The 23,561-nt window shown below is 44.2% G+C and overlaps 1 protein-coding gene across 3 annotated transcripts in view; it reads right to left on the bottom strand.

Moving 5' to 3' along the window:
- The window catches only part of gask1a (golgi associated kinase 1A), a 34,968-nt gene extending 30,950 nt beyond the window's left edge, over positions 1–4,018 (bottom strand). For 2 of the 3 annotated variants that reach the window (XM_063038435.1, XM_063038501.1), the window contains exon 1: positions 3,630–4,018. In XM_063038435.1, coding sequence (XP_062894505.1) covers positions 3,630–3,761 — 132 coding nt within the window. In that variant the 5' untranslated portion in view covers positions 3,762–4,018. The remainder of the gene's footprint in view (positions 1–3,629) is intronic. The other variant, XM_063038559.1, reaches the window with a different exon arrangement.
- Positions 4,019–23,561: the final 19,543 nt, after the last annotated feature.

Genomic DNA, 23,561 nt, shown 5'->3' with positions numbered 1-23,561 from the left:
AACAATCAGCCTGAATATTACACTTGGTCCCCACCCGATACTCGGCTCTCATCTGTGGCTCCAAGTAGCTGCTTGCGTGCAATAGTGGCCACACCCAGTGCTCTGCTTCGACAGGCAGTCTAAACCAGGTGAGGGAGGCCAGTAGGTCTCATATCCCTGTGAGATAGGGACACGCCTGTCCGAGCATGCAAAGTCAGCTGCTGCGGTCTGGGCAGTTGAGATCTACAGTAAGATCCAATGACCAGGAAGGCGGTTCTGCAATGCTATGTGGAGAGTGGAGGGCATGGCAAGGAACAGAAGCAGTCATGGTCATCCACTGAAACCAAGGGAGACCCCAGTCTGCTTGCCTCACTGGTCTCGGACTTACGAGATCAAGAGAGCGGAACTGCCTCAGTGCAATGCCTCTTCCACTTTAAAAACTCTCCTGCACAGGCTTCCTGACATCGTCTGATACTGGCATTGGTAGTGCTCTAATTTATCCTGTATTTAATTTAAATACATAATTTGTTACTCAGTAAAATGGTGATTTGTTTTCTTAATACCTTTTTAACTATTTCCATTAAAACCTCAGCTAATTAGGGCAGCCACTTAATGGCCCAAAATATACTGGTCCTAATGTGTCGACTGTATTTAGCACTTGAAACACCATGACAAAGGAGGCTACAAAGGACAAAGGAGTGTTGGAACTTGGGATTAGTACTGATGGCAAGTATGAAGAGAGCAGTGTGTTGAATGACCCAGAGAAACTATGATTCTCGTTAGATGCGGTTGCTGAGGCTTTCCCCTGTAACAGCAGACCATACACAGCTGTTATAGTTCTGTTATGTAAAAATTGCCCTGCAACCAAGTGCAAATTAGTTCTTTGAAAGAAACCTTTGTAGAAAAAAATACAAAGCTTAACTGAGTCTTTGAAACGGCATGCATTTGGCACCAGGTGCCAAAGAGAGCATGATAAAAGACAGGGCTGGCTGTATAGGTTGGAACAAGCTGGGGTCAGTGTGGAGGGTAGCGTATGGAAGGCGGGCAGGAGGACTTAGAATAATGACACCAGGAACCAATGAGGGTTATATTGGGCAAATATAACATTATCCCTGGCTAGAGGGTTAATATTATGGAGATGGAGCCAGGCTACCTTTCTTGTGAGAGAGGATTGTTGGGATCAAGTACAGGTAGATTGTAAGCAATATAGTTCAGAGAGACAAGGTCTGGCATAAAGGAATAACATGATGATGCTGGGTAATGGGAACTGAATCACGGAGCGTCCCGTCTTTCCGATTTTTAACTGGAGATGATTGTGGCCAATCTATGGCTGACTATCAGGCAGATGGAGTTCAACCCGGAGAAGTGTGAGGTGGTACACTTTGGAAGGACAAACTCCAAGGCAGAGTACAAAGTAAATGGCAGGATACTTGGTAGGGTGGAGGAGCTGTGAGATCAGGGAGTACATGTCCACAGATCCCTGAAAGTTACCTCACAGGTGGATAGGGTAGTTAAGAAAGCTTATAGGGTGTTAGCTTTCATAAGTCGAGGGATAGAGTTTAAGAGTAGCGATGTAATGATACAACTCTATAAAACTCTGGTTAGGTCACACTTGGAGTACTGTGTCCAGTTCTGGTCACCTCACTATAGGAAGGATGTGGAAGCATTGGAAAGGGTACAGAGGAGATTTACCAGGATGCTGCCTGGTTTAGAGAGTATGCATTATGATCAGAGATTAAGGGAGCTAGGGCTTTACTCTTTGGAGAGAAGGAGGATGAGACGAGACATGATAGAGGTGTACAAGACGATAAGAGGAATAGATAGAGTGGATAGCTAGTGCCTCTTCCCCAGGGCACCGCTGCTCAATACAAGAGGACATGGCTTTAAGGTAAGGGGTGGGAAGTTCAAGGGGGATATTAGAGGAAGGTTTTTTACTCAGAGAGTGGTTGGTGCGTGGAATGCACTGCCTGAGTCAGTGGTGGAGGCAGATACGCTAGTGAAATTTAAGAGACTGCTAGACAGGTATATGGAGGAATTTAAGGTAGGGGTTATGTTCTATGTTCTAAACATTCCAACAACACAGAAACAGTGGAAGCATTATGTAAGGAGGGCAAAGGTAGAAATGGGATCATTGGCATTGATGGAAGCTGACTCACGTTGCTGATTGGTATGATGGAACTGCGAAGGTCAGGGATAAATCCTTGGGCAGAGGGCTGTAGACTCTGCCAGTTCCACCACGGGCACAACCCATCCCACCATTGAGGACATCTTCAAGAGGCAGTACCTCAAGAAGCCAGCGTCCATCATTGAGGACGCTTGCCATCGGGGACATGCCTTCTACTCATTCGATCCATTGGGGAGGGGGACAGGAGTTTGAGGACTCACTGGTTCAGAAGCAGCTTCTTCCTTTCTGCCATCAGATTTCTGAATGACGCATAAACCCATGAGCACTATATTTTTATTCCTTCCTTTTGCTTTATCTTTCTGTCTGTCAACTGTATTTATCTACGTATTTTGTTTGTTTATTTATTGTCTGTAACTTGTAGAGATTTTTACTGCTGCCATAAAACAGCAAAATTCATAGCGTACAGAATGGCAGTGATCATAAATCTGTTTCTGATTCTAATACTATGACTTTGCTCTGTGTTTCTACTGCAGAACTAAAATTTCACATCATTTATGTCAGAGATAATAAATCTGATTCTAATTCTGATTCTGACCAGCTGGAGGCAATGTTCCTCATGCTAATGAATGCAGTAAAGTCAAGCGTACCGGACAAAGTAATACATGCTCAGAACGCAGAGAGGTTCTAAACTACCCTGGGAGTTGCAGCGTGAACCCAGACTGTCGTGACCTGGGGTCCTTAGTTTGATATGTTCTGTTTCTCTTCTCATGCATGCAACCGGACTTGCTCATTATTTTCTGTTTTTATCTTTTGCTTTCACAGATATGAGAACTCCCAGTGAGCCAAACTGGTATTTCAGATTAGATTCACGCTCCAGCACAAAGGACCCTTCTACTAAAGCTCGCATTGCAAGAGTGGCAGGGTTCACCTGGCAATAGCATGCTTGCCTCTGAGTGGAAGGTTGTGGCTTCAAATCTCAGTCAAGATAAAATCTGGCATTTCAATGCAATACTGGGGGAGTGCTGCACTCCCGGAGGTGCAGATTTTCAGATAAATGTTAAACCGCGACCCCAATTATTCTCTCAGGTGAACGTCAAGAATCTGATGGCACTAACAAAGGAGAGCAGGGAAGTTGGTTCCAAGTTCTGGAAAATATTTGTCCTTTAACTAACAGCAAAGGACAATAAAGCCATTGTTATTAGCAAATTGATGCCACATTTGCAGCAGTTTCATTTCAATTAACAGTTCACAAACTGCTCTGGATGTCCTTAGACTGTGTAAAACAGTATGTTAAGGAACCTTTTCTTTCATAGCACCTCTTACTTTAAATTCTCAACATGATTTTAACATTCAGTGTCTGCCTGCTGGGACTTGGAATGATAACCCTGTATCAGATTTCAGAGAATCCAGCCAAAGACTAGGCATGGTGAAGCTCTACCTCAATTCACAGGAATAGACTGCTTTTCTTGAAAATATTCCGTCGTACGTTTCTATATTTAGAAACAGAAATGAAAGTTAAAATCACCTTGATAAGAGTAATGAAATCATACCATTGCTCCTCAGGAATTACAATCTTCTTTTTAAATACAGTACGTCCTTCTGCATTCGTGATCCAAGGTCCTTCATTCAATACGGTGTCTTCTATCCATCCATTCATCTGGTGCTTAGCAGGGATTTACTGGTTTTTTTTCCTCTTGTGTGCAGCAGTAGCATTTCAATAAGAAACTTGAGCTACTTTACAGTGAGCCAGTTTTATACTGCAGCCAGTCTAAAGTGTTTTCTTTGGTATTAGAGCTTTGGCATCGCAGGCTCTCCTGTGCAACTTCCCACATTTTTTTTAGGAAGAGCAGGTAGATCTTCCCTCTCACCATAACATAAACAGCTCAATGCAAACTATTTCTTGTCTCGGCTGCAGTTTTCTTCTGAAATGAAGCAATGAATGATGAGTTGTTCATACGACTCCACACTAATCCTGGAAGCTGTTTAATAAACATTACTTGCATTTTACCAACCACAATGAAAAAGTGCCAGCAGAAAGACAGTTAGAACTATCCATCTGTCTCCTCCCCTTAGGGAGGCCCGATTATATGCAGAAGATTATTTCAAGGTAAAAGTTGTATTTCTATATAAAGGTCCACTTATTTTTTTAAAAAAAACAGATATTGGTAATTTTAGACGGGAAGCCAAGATATGTAATGTTCAAGCTGAAGAGAAGAACCAAACACAGATCAAATTGGGCTAGAAATTGAACCAGGGTGACCTTGGGGCATTTGGTGGGGTTGGGGCACACAGATCCCTCATGAGCGAGGACTGACACTCTCCATTTCTTAGATATTATCTTAGTGCCCCTGGTGAAGCACCAAGGACCCCCCCCCAGTGATGAAAGCAGCCACATTTGAATTTACTGCATGTATCACAACAGCTGTCCTATAAGAAACTTGGGGGGGGGGTGCGGATCTAAAATCAAAGAGCTCTGGATGGGTGCAGTGAGCAGTCGTGAGTGTAATGGAGAAAGAGTTGAGGAGTGGTGCCAGAGGAAGTGTGGAACTGGCAATGGACACAATACGTTGGCAATTCCTATTCCCCTATAGATGTCGCTCATCTGCTGAATTTCTCCAGCAGGTTGTTGTAAGCATGTCAGGTGTCATGGCTTTGGTTGGAGATCAGGATGTTGTAGTATTCAGAAGAATGGAGAAAATGGGGCTGATGAATAGTGAGAATGGGTGAGAGCAGTGTCTTTTAACATGTCCTTTAATACAATACCCAACACTCCTAACCACTACATCAATGTGCACAGAGAGTGTCTCCTTTGCCCTTTCCTAGGTTATGGGTGACACTTATTACTAAACATGTTGTCTGCCATGTAGTCCGAAAGGTAAACTAATACTGGCTTGTTCCCTGTTTTTTTGTGCTGCCCAAGACTGCATGAAATTGCAGTAAGTTGTTAACACAGCGTACTCTGACATGCAAACGAGCCCTCCCTTCACTACATCTATGTCCATCTAACCTCCCGCTGCCTTGCGAAAATAGCCAACATAATCAAAAATTGGAACTTCCCAGCAGCCAATGGTTTTAATTCCAATTCCCATTCCTGTACTGACATGTTGGTTCACGGCTTCCTCTTGTGCCAAGATGAGGCCACCCTCATGGTCGGTGAGAAAAGCTTTATATTCCATCTGAGTAGCTTCCAACCTGATGGCATAAATATCGATTTCTCCTTCAGCTAAGAAAAAATTTCCCTTTCCCTCCCCTCTTCTTCTATTTCCCACTCCGGCTCCTTACCTCTTCTCATCTCCCTATCGCCTCCCCCTGGGTCCCCTCCTCCTCCCCTTTCTCCTATAGTCCACTCTCCTCTCCTAACAGATTCCTTCCTCTCCCGCTATTTATCTTTCCCACCCACCTGGCTTCACCTGTCACCTTCTGGCAATCCTCCTTCCCCTTTCCCCACCTTTTTATTTTGGTGTCTTCCCCCTTCCTTTCCAACCCTGAAAGGAGTCTTGGCCTGAAGCACAGGCATTTTCTGCATTTCCATATAAGCTGCCTGACCTGCTGAGTTCATCCACCATTTTGTGTTGTACTGCTCTGGATTTCCAGCTTCTGCAGAATTTCTTGTGTGTATAATCAACAACCCCTATCCCACCCCAGTCAGTCTCTCTTCTCCCTCCTCACACTGGGTAGAAGATTCAAAAGCAAGAGAGCATGTATCTCTAAGCTTAATGACAGCTTCTGTCTGACAGTAATCACGCTCGAACAGAGCTCTTATACAGTTATGATGTACTCCTGACCTTTCAGTCTACCTTGGTATGGCCCTTGTACTGTACTTGTCCACCCACTCTGCCCTTCCATTGGAACTGCAGCACTATGATCTACATTGTGCTTTCTTCCTTTTCTACTACCTCAAAGTACTTTTGTCTGTCTTGATGCCATACAAACAATAGCTTTCCATTATACTTAGGTATATGTGACAATAATAGCCAATTACCAATTACAAGCTGTCTTTATTTCAATACTGTTAAACTATAAACAACCCAGTCTAATGGTGCAAACATGAGGAATTCTGCAGATACTGGAAATTCAAGTAACACACATGTGGCCTTCTATATATTGGCGAGACCCGACGCAGACTGGGAGATTGTTTTGCTGAACACCTACGCTCTGTCTGCCAGAGAAAGCAGGATCTCCCAGTGGCCACACATTTTAATTCCACATCCCATTCCCATTCTGACATGTCTATCCATGGCCTCCTCTACTGCAAAGATGAAGCCACACACTCAGGTTGGAGGAACAACACCTTATATTCCGTCTGGGTAGCCTCCAACCTGATGGCATGAACATTGTCTTCTCTAACTTCTGCTAAGGCCCCACCTCCCCCTCGTACCCCATCCGTTATTTATTTATATACACACATTCTTTCTCTCACTCTCCTTTTTCTCCCTCTGCCCCTCTGACTACACCCCTTGCCCATCCTCTGGGTTTTCCCCCCCTCACCCTTTTCCTTCTCCCTGGGCCTCCTGTCCTATGATCCTCTCATATCCCTTTTGCCTATCACCTGTCCAGCTCTTGGCTCCATCCCCCCGCCCCCCATCTTCTCTTATCATTTTGGATCTCCCCATCCCCCTCCCACTTTCAAATCTCTTACTAGCTCTTCCTTCAGTTAGTCCTGATGAAGGGTCTCAGCCCGAAACGTCGACTGTACCTCTTCCTAGAGATGCTGCCTGGCCTGCTGCGTTCACCAGCAACTTTGATGTGTGTTGCCAGTCTAATGGTGTTGGGTTTACAAAAACCATTATAAAGCCTCAAACAGCTCTTGAGGAAATGTGCTGAACATATGCCTAGCATGATGACTGAACTTTTATATTTTGGTATAAAGCGGCTTCTGTGATAGCTAAAAATAAAACTGGAATGAGCATTGTTTGTATGCTTATGGAAGCAGGATCAGAGTACCAAGGTCTTCAGGGACATCTAAGGCATTGTTTGTTCATTTCTGTACAACTAAAAGAATTCAAATAAAGAAAGGTATTTGCTCAGAGTTTTGTAGTCAGCTCAGATAAAGGGATAAACTATTGTTCAAAATTAGAACAAGAAATTACTTGAATTCCTGCATGAAGTTCTGACGCAAATCATTTCCAATTATTCTGTTTCTGTTGGGCAGCAAATCGTTCATTCCTTTCGAAGGTAGTTGAACTTTGATTCTGTGTTCTCTGTAGAGTCCTTTTGAGAATAGAGAAACAGTCAAAGATCACTTGACCTCCGCAAGCCTAATTCACTATCCCCGCTGCTCTTTGGCTGTCCCTTCCTCCCATTCCGGTTCTGAGCACCTGCAGTGGCTGATGAAGCCGATGAGGAGCCTGTGTTGGCCCTACCATGGGTGGGACAGGATATAGTTGTTGGTGTGGGAGAAAACATTATTCTGGAGGTGGACCCGCTCCTGTTGTTTACTTAAGGCACTACAGTAGTGTAGCAGTTAGCGTGACGCTATTACAGCTCGGGCATTGTGGAGTTTGGAGTTCAATTCCAGTGCCCTCTTTAAGGAACGTGTACATTCTAAACATGAGCCGTGTGGGTTTCCTCTGACTGCTCTGCTCTGGTTTTCTTCCACAGTCCAAAAATGTAAGGTCTTAGTCACTAAAATCGTGCAACATTTCCAAGCTGAAGGTAATTTTTATTCTTCTCAAAGCTAACATCTACCTGTGCTCCACGATACAGCATCGTATCAAACCCAGAATCATTACTATCATACCTATGCAAATGCTGCACAGGCTGTGTAATTTCTAACTCTGCAAGAACAAAATTTTAAGCGAAGTAACACAATGGGATGTAACTTCAGAAGTTCATGGTCTTAATGCGATTTATTTGTGTTTTAAAGACATTTAATGTTCAAAACAAGAGCAAATGCCCAGAGTTGTATAGATTTCCAGCTTGCTGCTGAAAGTCTCCTCACTCCAACGTATTTGGAGAGAGCTCAAAACAGAACTGCTCCCACTTCCAATAAACATGAAGCTGCAATAGAAACTCTCCTTTATAAATTGACAGATTCACCTAGGGAGCTTGCAGGAATGGCTAGTGTGCAAAATGGAAATGTCACTTGTATAGAAGACTGTATAATGCTGAGGTTTAGCTTTGAAGTAAAGCACAAAGGGATTTCCATTTTCTGTACCTTACCCAAGCTTAACACTAATATTGAATGTGATGTTAGAATATGTCCATTAATTGCATTTTGATTAGGAAACATAGCAACAGAGAGCCCTATTTATTCATTTTGTATCCTCTGTTGGAGTTAGATTGGTGATCCATATCTGGCCTGAGCCCAGCATTTTTGTTGGACATAACTCTGGTTTTAAAAGTGAGACATACAGGTCTTTGTCTTCTAATTATTGTGCTGCAACAACCAAAGATAAGTGAACATCCATTTCTCCTGCCTATCTCATTTCCAGTCATGGAGTATATTTGACTATTGATTATAATGCTGAAGTAATAAAGACTGAGTTCAAATTTGATGAAAAATATGATTAAGTAAACCTGGTCAATTGTCAGCATGCCACTAAATTCAGAGCTCAATAACAATATAAACACATGTTTTTCTTTAGTGATTTTAATGAGCCTCAGGATGTCCATTTTATAGTCTCTGAAATACTTTGAGGTTCAATCATGAAATGGTATTGGAAATGCAGCCACCAATTTGTCTGTAGTGAATTTGCTTCATGAATAGCAACATGATATTGACCAAATAATGTTGATTAATAATGTTAACCCCAGGACACTCAGGTGAACTCACCTACTCCTCATAATAGGATCTAGAGATGTATTGCCAGCGCCTGAGAGAGTAAAGAAAGTTTTTATCTGAAATGCAACCGCTTTGACCCAGGACTCCCTCAGTTCCTGTTTACCATGAATCACTTAATGTGGTTTAAGGTTAAAGATCATATACAAAGTTGGTGTGCAATAAATATTCTGTCATCAGTCTTATTCATATCTGAAAAAAACATGTTTTAATAGAAACCCCTTCCCATCACTTCTTTGCTTCTTCATAAATGAGTCAACGTTAGAGCATCGTTCAGGAGTGTGAACCCTCGGAAAGCACCCAGCCCAGATGGTGTACCTGGCCGAGTACTAAAGACCTGTGCTGATCAACTGGTTGGTGTGTTCACTGAGGTCTTTAACCTCTCGCTTTGGCAGTCTGAAGCAGGCTTCAGTTATACTGGTGCCTAAGAAGAACGTGGTAACCTGCCTCAGTGACTATCCTCCAGTTCCACTTATAGCCAGAGTGATGAAATGTTTTGAGAGGGTGATGAGGAAACATGTTGTGACATTTGGTCCATGGTGACAGATGAGGAAGTTTGTTTAACTTGACAACTGTTTTTTGTGATAATCAAAAAAAAAACAGAGAAGGAGCTATGACCTGGGGAGAGAGCCCACTCAGCCACCATACAGACGGGGGAGGTGATAGTTAAGGTGACCCACAAACACACATGCGAATAACTGAATAACCCAAGCTAAAATGTAACACCAAATAAACTTGAACATCCCACCATAACCCCACGAAAGCATTTTAACACAAAAACAACAAATAGCACAAGTCACCCCGCCCCCGCCCCCGCCCCCGCCCCCCAAGTGCCACATTATCAACTCCTGCCTAGGAAGCAACTTGGATCAGTGCATACAGGAACTGATGAGACCTAATTTGGAGTATAGTGTGTAGTTTTGGTCCCCTACCTACCGGAAAGATGTAAATGAGATTGAAAGAGTGCAGACAAGATTTTGCCAGTTGTAGGGAAAAGTTGAATAGTTTAGGCCTTTATTTCCTAGAACGTAGAAGATGGAGAGGAGATTTCATAGACATATACAAAATTATGTGGGCGATAGATAGGATAAATACAAGTAGGCTTTTTTCCACTGAGGTTGGTGAGACTACAGCTAGAGGTCATAGGTTAAAGGTGAAAAGTGAAAAGTTCAAGGAGAACATGAGGGGAAACTTCTTTACTCAGAGGGTAGAGAAAGTGTGGAATGAGCTGCCAGTGCAAGTGGATCAATTTCAACACTTAAGAGAATTTTGGTTAGATACATGGATGTAAGGGATATGGAGGACCATGTTCCAGGTGCAGGTCGGTAGAACTAGGCAGATTAATGGTTTGGTACAGACTAGATGGGCCAAGTGTACTGTTTGTGTGCTGTAGGAGTCTATGACTTTATGAGACTATGACAGCCTAGATTCTCCTATCTTGCCATCCTGTCCTTCCTTCTAACTGGTACATACCTGTCCTGTACTCTGTGCAGTTGGCCTTTAAACACCCTCCATATGTCAGATGTGGACTTGCCTAGAAACAACTGTTCCCAATTACCCCTCCATAGTTCCTACCTAATGCTCTCATAATTTGCCCTGCTCCAAATATTCTTCTGTAAGGTCCATATTTATCCTTATCTATAGCCGTCTTAAAACTTAAGGAGTTGTGGTTACTGTCCCCAGCTGTTAACCAACTTCGAGGTCAGTTACCAGGCCAGGCTTATGTCTCAACACCAGGTCTATTACAGCCTCTCTTGCTGTCGGACTAGCTACATATTGATTTAAGAACAATGGCCGCTCTGCTTAAACCTAACTTCTTTCTATTGACCCTTGCGAAGTTTCTAATAACCCAGCCAATCTACTGCTTTGCAGACAAGTGCAGACAGGCTCTGTTTGCTTTTTAAACCAGTTAGATGAGAGATATCACTGCTGCCTGGTAGTTAGTGAGCAAGGTGCCCAGTTTGAAATGTTTATCCTCAAATGCTCTTCTCTTCATATTTGTGCTGGCACGTTTACAATGTTACCTTCATCGAGAAGTGGTTCCCAAAGCTCAGAAAGTGGTCTAAGTTCTCCAGGGTCTTGTCACCGAGCTCTGTGGCCTGGGGCTGGTGTTGTCCATTGAAGCTAATGGTGCACCTAACCCTACAGATGTTAGATGTAAAGTCCATACTCCTGTTCACCTTAGGAATGAGCCAGAAACGATTCAGAGCTCAAACTCCAAACGTGTACTTGCATAAACATCGTCGACAGAGAGCAGTTCCATAGCTGAAGCCGGGGTGTCACTGGTTCTAGAGTGGAGATGCATAGACTATTTTCCACTTGTGCTGCCGCTCAGATTGATTATAGTAAAGCACAAATGTAACTGGCCTAGAAATTGGGCAGTATTACTTTTGGGCATTGGGTCAGACGGGGTACATGGATCAGGCACATGAATGGCGAGGACTGAATCAAGGGTGCCTTGTTAGTGTTCCTGTTGAAGCAACGTGGGCCCGGCGGTGAGGAGGAGACCCAAATATGGCCTTTGCCTTTATCACAGCAGCCTTCAAGAGGGCACCAACAGTGTTGTGGCTTGGTCTGCAGACCAGGAATGGTTCTAGGCTCATGTGATGTGGTCATTTGGACCCTGTGGGGATGGCTGGGGTCAGGATACGGAGTGATGACTGTGTGTATTAGGACATAAACAATGTTTCTAATGTCTGGTTTAGGTATGGATAAATGATGCCTCTCTTTTACCCTTGCTCACTTTGGCAAGTGTAATACAAATATATTAGCTGTTTGCAGACTGCCATTGTAAACAAACAGCATCTAAAAAACATGGGAAAATCTTTTCAACTATTATCCAATGTGATGTCTTGTTCATAAGTATTTAAAGCTATAAACGATTTTAAACATCAGCCGCAGATTGAATGAATCTTCTCCTTGGTCTCATTCAGTTCCCGCACAGGTGTAGGTGTGACAGATAGATGCTGACCTCTCCTGTTTTACAATGACAGACATCTTGTAATTGCATACAACAGCTTTCGAGATACAGTAGCTGAAATTAAAACTGGAACCAGGGTTGTTTCTGTGCTTGTAAAGGCAATATCATGCTATATGGGACTTTACTGAAGTCTTTCAATTTCCATACCATTTAAAACATTCAGATAAAGGAAGACAAATAAGAGATATGTCATCAGTTAAAACAAAGAGATAAACTCTTTGCTCATAATTGAAACAAGAAATTAGTTGAATTGCTATTTGAAACTCTTAAGCAAATCATTCTTGATCGTACCATTTCTCACTATGCAGCAATTCATTTCCAACATTATCCAGTCTGGTCCTTTGCAAAATCCCTTTGAGAACATAGAATAGGATGGTTTCTCCTGCTCAAGAGGCTCACTCGTCATTTAATAAGAGCATGGCAGATCTGTGACCTATTTGACATAGGCAGCTTTGCCTAATATTCCTTCATACAATTTACAAAAATATATCAATCTCAGGTATATATCTTTGTTTCCAGTACAGTAGAATGAGATCTGAGAGACGCTTTTAAAAATAATGAGTTTTGCTAGAATATTTGTCAGAGGGCCATGAGCTTCACTACAATAGAGCAAACTATGCCTCATTATTTACCCAAGTGCAACACAGACTAGAGGCCCCAGCAACAATGAATCAGTGCAATCATATGTTATTTGTCTGAAATGCTATTGTAATTGAAAGAAGATATGAATTTTGTGCCATTGCCTTCCTTGGAATTTGGAAACTATATTACACTAGGGGCACCATGGTTTGATTTCCCTTTCAAGAGAATTTTAAGAGTTTACAGTCAGACTTTGCATCTAGCCTGTCAAGCCTTGTAAGGATTTTGTATGTTTCAAAGTCCAGGTCAAAGCTGAGTTTATTGTCATATGTACAGTACATAAGTTCAAAGTAAATTTATTATCAAAGTACATATATGCCACCATATACAACCCTGAGACTTATTTTTTGCTGGCATACTCAAATTTTTTAGATTAGATTAGATTATGAGGGCACTCAGTCCTCGTTTATTGTCATTTAGAAATGCATGCATTAAAAAATGATACGATGTTCCTTCAGAATGATATCACAAGAAACACAAGACAAATCAACTGAAAAACAGACAAAAACCACATAATTATAAGATATAGTTACAACAGTGCAAAGCAATACCGTAATTTGATAAAGAGCAGACCATGGGCACGGTAAAAAAAGTCTCAAAGTTCCGACAGCCTCATCATCTCACGCAGACGGTAGAAGGGAGAAACTCTCCCTGCCATGAACCTCCAAGCGCTGCAAACTTGCCGATGCAGCCCCATTGGAAGCACCCAACCACAGCCGACTCTGAGTCCGTCCGAAAACTTCGAGCCTCCGACCAGCCCTGTGACACCGAGCACTGAGCGCCATCCTCTGCCGAGCACTTCGACCCCGTCCTGGCCGCCGAGCAACAAGCAAAGCCGAGGACTCGGGGCCTTCACCTCCAGAGATTTCAGACCAGATTGCTGTCTCTCTCCACCTCTGATCATCTGATGAGGAATGGCTCATGGACCTCCTTCTCCTGAAGTCAATAATCAGCTCCTTGGGTAAGAGGTCGTTGTTATGGCACCACTCTGCCAGATTTTCAATCCCCCTCCTATATGCTGATTCATCACCACCTCCGATTCGCACTACAACGTCGGTGTTGTCAGCAAACTTGGATATCGCGTTGGAGTCGTGCTTAGCCCCGCGGTCATAAGTGTAAACTGTGCAGAGAAGGCTCTTGGAGAATTCTCATCAACTCCCCTCTGATGCTCCTACCACCCACCTCCCAACCTGCATGTCTTTCGTATACGGGATGACAAGGAGAGCACTTGGGGAAACCCACATGGTCACAGGAAAAAGGTGCAAACGTCATACAGACGGCACCCGAGGTCAGGGTCACAGGTGACCGGAGCTATTGGGCAGCAGCCCCATCTGCTGTGCCCTCGAGGTGATATTTGCCACTGTGAGGCACATGAAGCCGGTGGCTTCTACAATCAGAATGTAGGTCCCTACAAATAGTATGGACCTATTTTGAACTGACCAGATTTGTTTAACTGCTGCTATCCTCTCAACATACTACACCAGTTATGAGCTCAGCCAATTAACTACAGAATTAGCACTGGCTGAACCCTGAGATCATTGAAATGACCATGCAGAACCAAGTTACAATGGGGCTTAAAAGCACCGAGGAATAGAATTTAGATTGGGTTGGGACAAAGGCACCTTAGAAAGGTTCTGGATGAATTCAAGTTTATGAAAGGAGTCCTGATTGTGACATGGTAACAGTGTGCATGGACTGATTGGGCTAAGTTGTCTGTCCTTGTGCTGTGCGTGAATGCAATCCTTTCCTCTGTATATTAAATCCGCAAAAAGTAACAGGGTAATTTGTCACAATCTGTTGTCAACTACGCTGAAGAAAATGCAGAAAAGATAATGTAACAAGAACAATAATGTCCCACATACACACCCGCACACACACACAAATCGTGTATTATTATGGATGAGCAGGCCGATACATCTGATCAGAGAGATTTGAGTTTGAGCCCACCCCAGTTTAAGTGCAAAGTCTTGGCTGAGACACCAGTACAGCACTGTTTTAGTACAGCCTTGTCAAAGGCGCCATGATTTAGTTAATATCTAAACTGAGACCCAATTAATTTGCACCCAGCTGGATCCAACAATTTGTGAGGTAATGTTTTAACTGTTTTAATTATGCTGCTTGATGGATAAATACTGGATCAGAATAAATTAAAAATGCATCTGGTAAGTGTTCATAGTGGAATTCATTGCCTGGGGGCTCGAGTCAGGACACAGTGAACAGCTGTCAATAAAGATTGTACAGCCAAGCTTCATTGCCGCTAGAAAATCAGAGCAGCTCTGTACTGACAAAAATCCCTGGCTTTCCTTTCCTGTTTTCGTAGCCTGACAGCAGAAAAAAAAGTGTTAATGAAAAGCTTCTCTTGCAATAACAGTGGAAAGCTGATTATTAAACTGTGCATTTACAACAGCTGTTAGTCTGTCAGATAAAAAAATACAACAGCGGAGCATTTGTTCCTGTTCCCTGATAAGACAAATGCAGCTTCTATTTTTAGGGTTACAGGTAATTGGCAGTTAACAGGAGCAAATACTCTAAATTGTATTTAATTTCTACATAAATTATTAAAACCTACCCTCCACTGCCCAACGTGTTCCTCGACACAAACAGGCCAAGGCTATTTTAGGTCTCTGTAAACAGACAGAGGCTAGAATATTTACAGCCTCATGTGAAACAGAAACAGAGTTGACCATTTGACTCCTCAAAATTACTCCATCATTTAATAAGATCATGACTGATCCTTTGATTTTGAGTTGATCTTTCCTGCTTTCCGTTTTCTTAGAATGGCACAGCATTCCAAAACCTAGTGACGTCTGTCAGTCTTCAATGTTCCACTTCCCAGCTCCTGAATCAGAATTAGAATCAAATTTATTATCACTAAGGCAGCATGGAATGTGTTGTTTTGTGGCAGTGTCACGTGTAAAGACAAAAAATTAATATAAATAACAAAAATAAAGAGAGTGCAGATAAAAATGGAATAATGAGACAGTGTTCATGGGTTCATGGACTGTTCATTAACGTGACGACTGAGGGGAAGAGGATGTCTCTGATTCAATGAGTATTGGCCTTCGTCATCCTTCCCAGCTGTAGGAACAAGAAGCGACTATTTCCCAGATATGGGGTTCTTCAGTGATGGATGCGGCCCTCCTGAGGCACTGCCCCTTGAAGATGAACATAATTCATCGAATTAAAAACAAATTAGGTATCTGTGCCTGGATTTTTTTCCGTAATTCTTTTTCATTTTGGCACACGTATCTTTCAGCCAAATACTGTAGCGCCACCAAGTGTATCTGTGGTGGAACTGCGTGCTCCCTCACTCATACCGTGGTTACACCCACCATAGATAATTCTCCCAGCAATCACTGGCATTTGAATTTACACCCATAATTCATAAGTGACTATCACCCATCGGATTCACTTTTCTTGACAATTAACTATTTGTATCAGTCGATGTGAGTGAAATTGCTGTAATTTATACAAGCTCTTTTAATATCAGTCATTTCCAACAACTGAGTGGGCAGTGTGGTCAGCTGGACTGGTTGGGGTAAGGGCCTGTATTGGTGCTGTATTGCTCTGTAACTCAGTATCTCAGGAAGGCAGCACCCACCTAGCCATCTTCTTGTTGTTGCCACCAGGCAGGAGGTGCGGCAGCCTGGAGACCAACTCCTCTAAATTCAAAAACATCTCTTTCTTAAACCAACCTGAAAAGCCCTAATTCTCCACAAAACTACAGTGTATAGACTGCACTTACACTAATGATGCCACTTTGTTTTGTCTCTAAGTTATGTTAATTGTGCAATTTATGCTTATGATGTATTTTGCTGCCGTTGCAAAAAGCTAATTTTCATGGCATTTATTCCCTGGGTATGCCTGTGACAATAAAGGTGACCTACTGCAAACAGTGGACATGGCAGCATCAGTGGAGAGAAAGACAGAGTTAATGCTTTAGGTCACTGATTTTCCACCAGAACTGGGTGAAGTTAGAAATCGGGTGTGTCTCCAGTAGCAGAGAATGGGGAGGGATGGCGAGAATGAAGATAATGTCGATGATAGAGCGAAGACCGGGAATGACTAAATGACACGAGCAGTGGAGGGGTCTGCTGGGAGAGTGCAGTGACAGCCGGTTCATCACCGTTAGTCTGTATGGAGTGGATGTGAATAGACAGAAATGGGCACAGGGCAGTTGAAGGAAAACAACAGAGATCCAACTCTGAGATATGAACCACTGCAGCTGTTGGAAATCTTAAATGAAAGAGAACTCAGAGTTTCTGGAGAGTCTGATGACCTTTCATTCTGAAACAAATCGTAAAGACCAGTTATCTGAAATGTTTGCAGTCGGTGTCTTGAAGGCTGTAACCTACCCAGTGAAAAATGAACAGGCTTGTACTGGATTTTGTTGGATTTACACAAGAGCACAAAGACAAAGAAGCCAGTGTGGGAGTGGGATGGGAAATTAAAGGACAATTTGAAGCACCGAGCCATCTTTGGGAAATGGAGATGTTATAGAGTCATGGAGCACTACAGCAGACAAACTGGCCCTTTGGCCCATCTAGTCCATGCTGAACTGTTATTCTGCCTAGTCCCATTGACCCATGCCTCCGTACCCCTTGTATTGTGTTCTGTAAAGTGAATTAGATTTCTCCAAGGTGACCAGTGAGTGCAGTACACCAAACTGGAAGAAGTCCAGTGGCCCTTCTTTCCGCAGCTGGAGCAGGTAGCTTGTCAAGCCAGGCAGCGTTTCCGGGGGTGCTTCTTGAGTCCGCAGAAGTAGCACTTCGCGGACTCGCGACTGGCGGCAGCCGAGGTCGATTCGCCGGCGGGTTGCAGGATCTGCAGCGCCAACGAGGCTATTGGGGGATCGCGTGCCTGGAGAGCCTCAGAGTTGCGCAGAGCAGCCTCCAATGTATCAGCCAGCTCGATCGCCGCACTTAGGGTAAGATTGGCTTTTTCCAGCAGCTGCTGGCGCACGTACACTGACCTAATCCCCGTGACGAAGGCGTCTCTCATTAGGAGTTCTGCATGCTGTACTGCCGTCAGTTCTTAGCAATTGCAGGCTTGCACGAGTGTCCGTAGGGCCTGGATGAACTCAGCACTTGATTCCTCGGGCTGCTGGTTTTGAGCCGCTAAACGATGTCGTGCGTAGACACTGTTTATTGGCCACAGGTATTGTCCTTTGAGTACGCTCATTGCGCCGTTGTAGCTTGGCTGGTCTCTGATCAGCGAATAGACCCTTGGACTGACCCTGGAGAGCAGAACTCTGCACTTCGCTATGGTGTGGGTCGCTTTAATCTCCTCTAGGTACGCTTCGAAGCAGGCCAGCCAGAGTTCGAAAGCGTTTCCAGCTTCAGGTGTTTGCGGGTCAAGGTCTAACTTGTTGGGTCTCAGAGCGCGTTCCATGCTTTAAAATTACAGTGAATAAAATTGAAGCACCTTCAATAACTCCAAAAGACTGAAGTAGGGTAAAATACTGAAAAGCTTTTATTCACTGTCTGCCCCCGGACTGAGGGGGAGGGGCAAGGCGAAACACCTTTATACAGGGGCAGTCAGCAGAGGGGCGTGTCCAGACAGTTAACCCAGTTACAACAGATATATGGTTTACCACACACATTCAGATTCCTTACTTGCAAGATCAATTGCTATTCACAATACAGGAGTTAGAAATCAATAGAAATTACAAGCTAACAACCAAAGATAATAACTTCGAAGTTAGGTACGTAATTGCCCCTTGGTTGGTGTGTGCCTTGCATCTTTTGATTACTTTCTTATCTTGTCTCCGTGTGTCAAATGCCTCCAGTCCCTTGCTGTGCAAAGGGAAGCTATGCTCCTCGTAGGCCTTTCTTGCTGGGGCTGACTGCACGCTTTCTGGATTCTGTGCTTTCCTGGATTCCATCTTAGCCCTTGCTTTCACACATGGACCATTCAGACATCAGATGGGGGAGGGGAAGAAGTTGCTCCCGAATCATTGAGTGTCAATCTTTGGGCTCCTGTGCCTCCTCCAGGAATGGTAGTAAGAAGTGGAGGGCATGTCCCAGATGGCGAAGGTCAGTGATGGATTACGCCTTCTTGAAGATGTCCTTGACGGTGGGGAAGGTTGTGCCTGTGATGGAGCCGGCTAAACCTACAGCCGTATGCGGCCTCTTACGATACTGCACACTGGAGCTTTCACAGCAGGCTGTGATGCAGCCAGTCCAGTCAGAACGCACTCCACCGTACCTTGATAGAAATTCACAAGAGTCTCGGTGACGTACCAAATTTCTTCAGACTCCTAACAAAGTAGAGCCAGTAGAGAGCCTTCTTCATGTCCGTATCACTGTGTTGGGCTCAGGTTAAATCCTCTGAGATATTGCCGTGCAGGAACTTAAAGCTGCTCATCCTTTCTGTTGCTGACCGCTAATGAGGACTGGTGTGTGTTCTGGCGTTCCCTTCCTGAGGCCCAGACTATCCCTTGGTCTTGCTGATGCAGAGTGCAATGTTCCCTCTGAGGTGTGCGCGTGCACGCATCTTTTGCTACTAGCGCACAAAGGAGTTTAAACTGCCCACAGAAGTAAACAGTGACGCATGTCGTGTTGTCTGTGAGCCGAAGTCATTCAGTCTGCTGGTTGTGTATTATTTTCTTTTTTTAAATAATGAGAAACAAACTGGACTCGGTAGATTATTGTCCCTAGAATTATTGCGGGGAACAGGTGAACCCAAACGCAGGGCAGACACGGAGCGAGAGTACTCTGACAAGTGTTCATTAATGGTTGCCGGGAAGGCAGGGGAGTGAGGATTAGGCCGAGGAAAGCAGAGGAGAGAGCGAATGAACGTGGGTCGCTGCGGTGAGAGCGCGGCGTTTAACCACTGAGCCCGGGGAGAGTGCAGGCGGGTGGAGGGACGAGGCAGAGCAGGGATGCAGACAAGGGTGTGAGCGTGGCTGAAGGGGAACGGCAGGCAGGAGGATGAACGGGCATGCAATGTTCCTGTTAACTCAGAGAGACCGAGTTACCACAGACAAACAACAGCGCGGAAACAAAACTTAGAATACACAACTCTAAGCGGCCTCGAACGTGAACTACCTCACTGGCTGAAGCAACGATCTGGCGATGAGTGGATGGAAAGCCGGGGTATTTATGTTGCAGGGCAGATGAGATTCAGGTGTGCTGCGATCAGGAGTCCGGGAGAACCAAAGGAACATCACGCCCACCTCGTCCACACACACACACACACACACACACACACACACACACACACAGAGACACACATACACACACTCACACACACACACACACACTCACACACACACACACACACACAGACACACACACACACACTCACACACACACACACACACACACACACACACACAGATAGACACACACACACACACACACAGACACACACACACACAGATAGACACACACACACTCACACACACACACACACACACACACACACAGATAGACACACACACACACACACACAGACACACACACACACACACACACACACATTCTCACACACACACACATACACACACAGATAGACACACACACACATGAGCAGGAGAAACATGGGGAAAAGGGAATTAGGAGAACATGGGAAATAAACGGAAGGGACGGCCGGGACCGTGATAAGAACAGCTTCAGGTTTACTTCCACTTAAAAATTCAATGCGCACACGTTGTTGTCACTGGGCAAAAAATCTCACAGCGCAATATTTTTGCACACACTGGTCATTACAAATTAGAGGAGACATTATTAGAGTGAGATATTATTGTTGTGTCACCACTCAACCACCCAATCTCTCAGTCCCGTCACTATCTGCGATTTTACCAACAATAGTGGTGTTATCTGCAAATTTATTCAGCCACACAGTCATGCATGCAGAGAGAGTAGGGCAGTGGGCTGAGCACAAATCCTTGCAGTGTGCGAGGGGAAGGTGTTATCACCAATCTACATGGATTGTGGTCTCTCAACCAGGAAGTCAGAGATCCAGTGGCAGAGGGAGGTACAGAGGCCCAGGCTTTGAAGCTTGGTGAGTAGTACTGCGGGGGTGATGTTATTCAATGCCAAAGCTGCCATCGATAAACTGCAGCCTAACATGGTTTGCTGTTGTCTGGCTGCTCCAAAGCAGAGTGGAGAGCCTTTGAGATTGTATCCACTGTACACCTGTTGCCTGTAGGTGAACTGCAGTTGGTCCAGGTCCTTGCTTAGGCAGGAGTTAATTCCAGCCATAACCAGCCTCTCAATGCACCACAGTACAGGGAAGAGTGTAGAGGTAGCTGCTCTGCTCTTTTTGGACACCGGTATGACTGATGCCCCTTTAAAGCAGTTGGGAACCTCACCCTGCAGCAGTGGGCAGTTGAAGGTGTTCTTGAACACTGCAGCTGGTTGGTTGGCACAGACTTTCAGTGCCTGGCCAGGTACACCATCAATATTGGACCACTTGCGAAGGTTCACCTTCTTGATGGATGTTTGGACATCAGCCTCCAAGGTAGAGGTCACAGGGTCACTGGTGTAGTGTTATTCTCCTTTTCGAAGTGTGCGTAAAAGGTGTGGGTGGGGAAGCATTGCTGCCATTGATAGAACATCCTGGGAGTGCTTGACGGGCAGACTTCCTCCATGGAGGCTGAAATAGAGTTAACATTCCAGCTTACTGACCCATCCGACAAACAGTACCAGCGACCCGGGTTCAATTCCTGCCACTATCCGTAAGGAGTTTGTACCTTCTCCCCGTGACCGCATGGGTTTCCTCCGGGTGCTCCGGTTTCCTCCCACAGTCTAAAGACGTACCGGCTGGTTTGTTAACCGATCATTGTAAATTGTCCCGTGATTCGGCTACGGTTAAATTGGGGTTGCTGGGTGACCTGAAGGGCTGGAAGGGCCTATTCCACAATGTATCTTAATAAATAAAATAAATTTTAAAAAGTGATTCTTTATGGTGCTGCTTTCCAAGTTTAATGCTGTTTGCTTGATGGAACTTCATTTCCATAGAAACCATAGAAAACCATAGAAACTACAGCACAGAAACAGGCCTTTTGGCCCTTCTTGGCTGTGCCGAACCATTTTCTGCCTAGTCCCACTGACCTGCACACGGACCATATCCCTCCATACACCTCCCATCCATGTATCTGTCCAATTTATTCTTAAATGTTAAAAAAGAACCCACATTTACCAACTCGTCTGGCAGCCCATTCTATACTCCCACCACTCTCTGTTGGAAGAAGCCCCCCCTAATGTTCCCTTTAAACTTTTCCCCCCTCACCCTTAACCCATGTCCTCTGGTTTTTTTCTCCCCTTGCCTCAGTGGAGAAAGCCTGCTTGCATCCATTCTATCTATACCCATCATAATTTTATATACCTCTATCAAATCTCCTCTCATTCTTCTACGCTCCAGGGAATAAAGTCCCAATCTATTCAACCTTTCTCTGTAACTGAGTTTCTCAAGTCCCGGCGACATCCTTGTAAACCTTCTCTGCACTCTTTCAACCTTATTTATATCCTTCCTGTAATTTGGTGACCAAAACTGAACACAATACTCCAGATTCGGCCTCACCAATGCCTTATATAACCTCATCATAACATTCCAGCTCTTATACTCAATACTTTGATTAATAAAGGCCAATGTACCAAAAGCTCTCTTTACAACCCTATCTACCTGTGATGCTACTTTTAGGGAATTTTGTATCTGTGTTCCCAGATCCCTCTGTTCCACTGCACTCCTCAGTGCCTTACCATTAACCCTGTATGTTCTACCTTGGTTTGTCCTTCCAGCTTGTAATACCTCACACTTGTCTGTATTAAACTCCATCTGCCATTTTTCAGTCCATTTTTCCAGCTGGTCCAAGTCCCTCTGCAGGCTCTGAAAACCTTCCTCACTGTCTACTACACCTCCAATCTTTGTATCATCAGCAAATTTGCTGATCCAATTTACCACATTATCATCCAGATCATTGATATAGATGACAAATAACAATGGACCCAGCACTGATCCCTGTGGCACACCACTAGTCACAGGCCTCCACTCGGAGAAGCAATTCTCTACTACCACTCTTTGGCTTCTTCCATCGAGCCAATGTCTAATCCAATTTACCACCTCTCCATGTATACCTAGCGAATGAATTTTCCTAACTAACCTCCCATGCGGGACCTTGTCAAAGGCCTTACTGAAGTCCATGTAGACAATATCCACTGCCTTCCCTTCATCCACTTTCCTGGTAACCTCCTCGAAAAACTCCAATAGATTGGTCAAACATGACCTACCACGCACAAAGCCATGTTGACTCTCCCTAATAAGTCCCTGTCTATCCAAATGCTTGTAGATTCTGTCTCTTAGTACTCCCTCCAATAACTTACCTACTACCGACGTTAAACTTACTAGCCTGTAATCTCCCGGATTACTTTTCGATCCTTTTTTAAACAACGGAACAACATGAGCCACTCTCCAATCCTCCGGCACCTCACCTGTAGACGGCGACATTTTAAATATTTCTGCCAGGGCCCCTGCAATTTCAACACTAGTCTCCTTCAAGGTCCGAGGGAACACCCTGTCAGGTCCCGGGGATTTATCCACTTTAATTTTCCTCAAGACAGCAAGGACCTCCTCCTTTTCGATCTGTACAGTTTCCATGATCTCACTACTTGTTTCCCTTAATTCCATAGATTTCATGCTAGCTTCCTTAGTAAATACAGGCGCAAAAAACCTATTTAAGATCTCCCCCATTTCCTTTGGTTCGGCACATTTCTTTCCCACCTTGTTGATGAAAACTGGAATTTCCCAATGTCAGACTCCCTTTCCAGCCCTTATCACATATCCTGATACTTCCTTTGGGAATTCATGTTCAAGGTTGGTATCTTATTCCTAACTATAGTGTTCCCTCATTATCACAGTGCTTTCCACTCCCGCAGTGTGAATGAACTCTGCACCACTGTTCTGTCATCATTTTTCACTCTTCATTTCCCTTTACATAGTCTGCTTTCATTGCATTAGACGAATGTGATAGCTAATACTGCTCTAATCCTGTCTTCTGGGTCCCCGTACCTGCCACACAGAGTAATCATCTGTTTTAATTTTAGATTTACTGC

Source organism: Mobula hypostoma, chromosome 1 (genome assembly GCF_963921235.1).
Source record: "Mobula hypostoma chromosome 1, sMobHyp1.1, whole genome shotgun sequence".
Taxonomy (NCBI): Eukaryota; Metazoa; Chordata; class Chondrichthyes; order Myliobatiformes; family Myliobatidae; genus Mobula; species Mobula hypostoma.
This window is presented reverse-complemented; position numbering and strand designations above follow the sequence as displayed.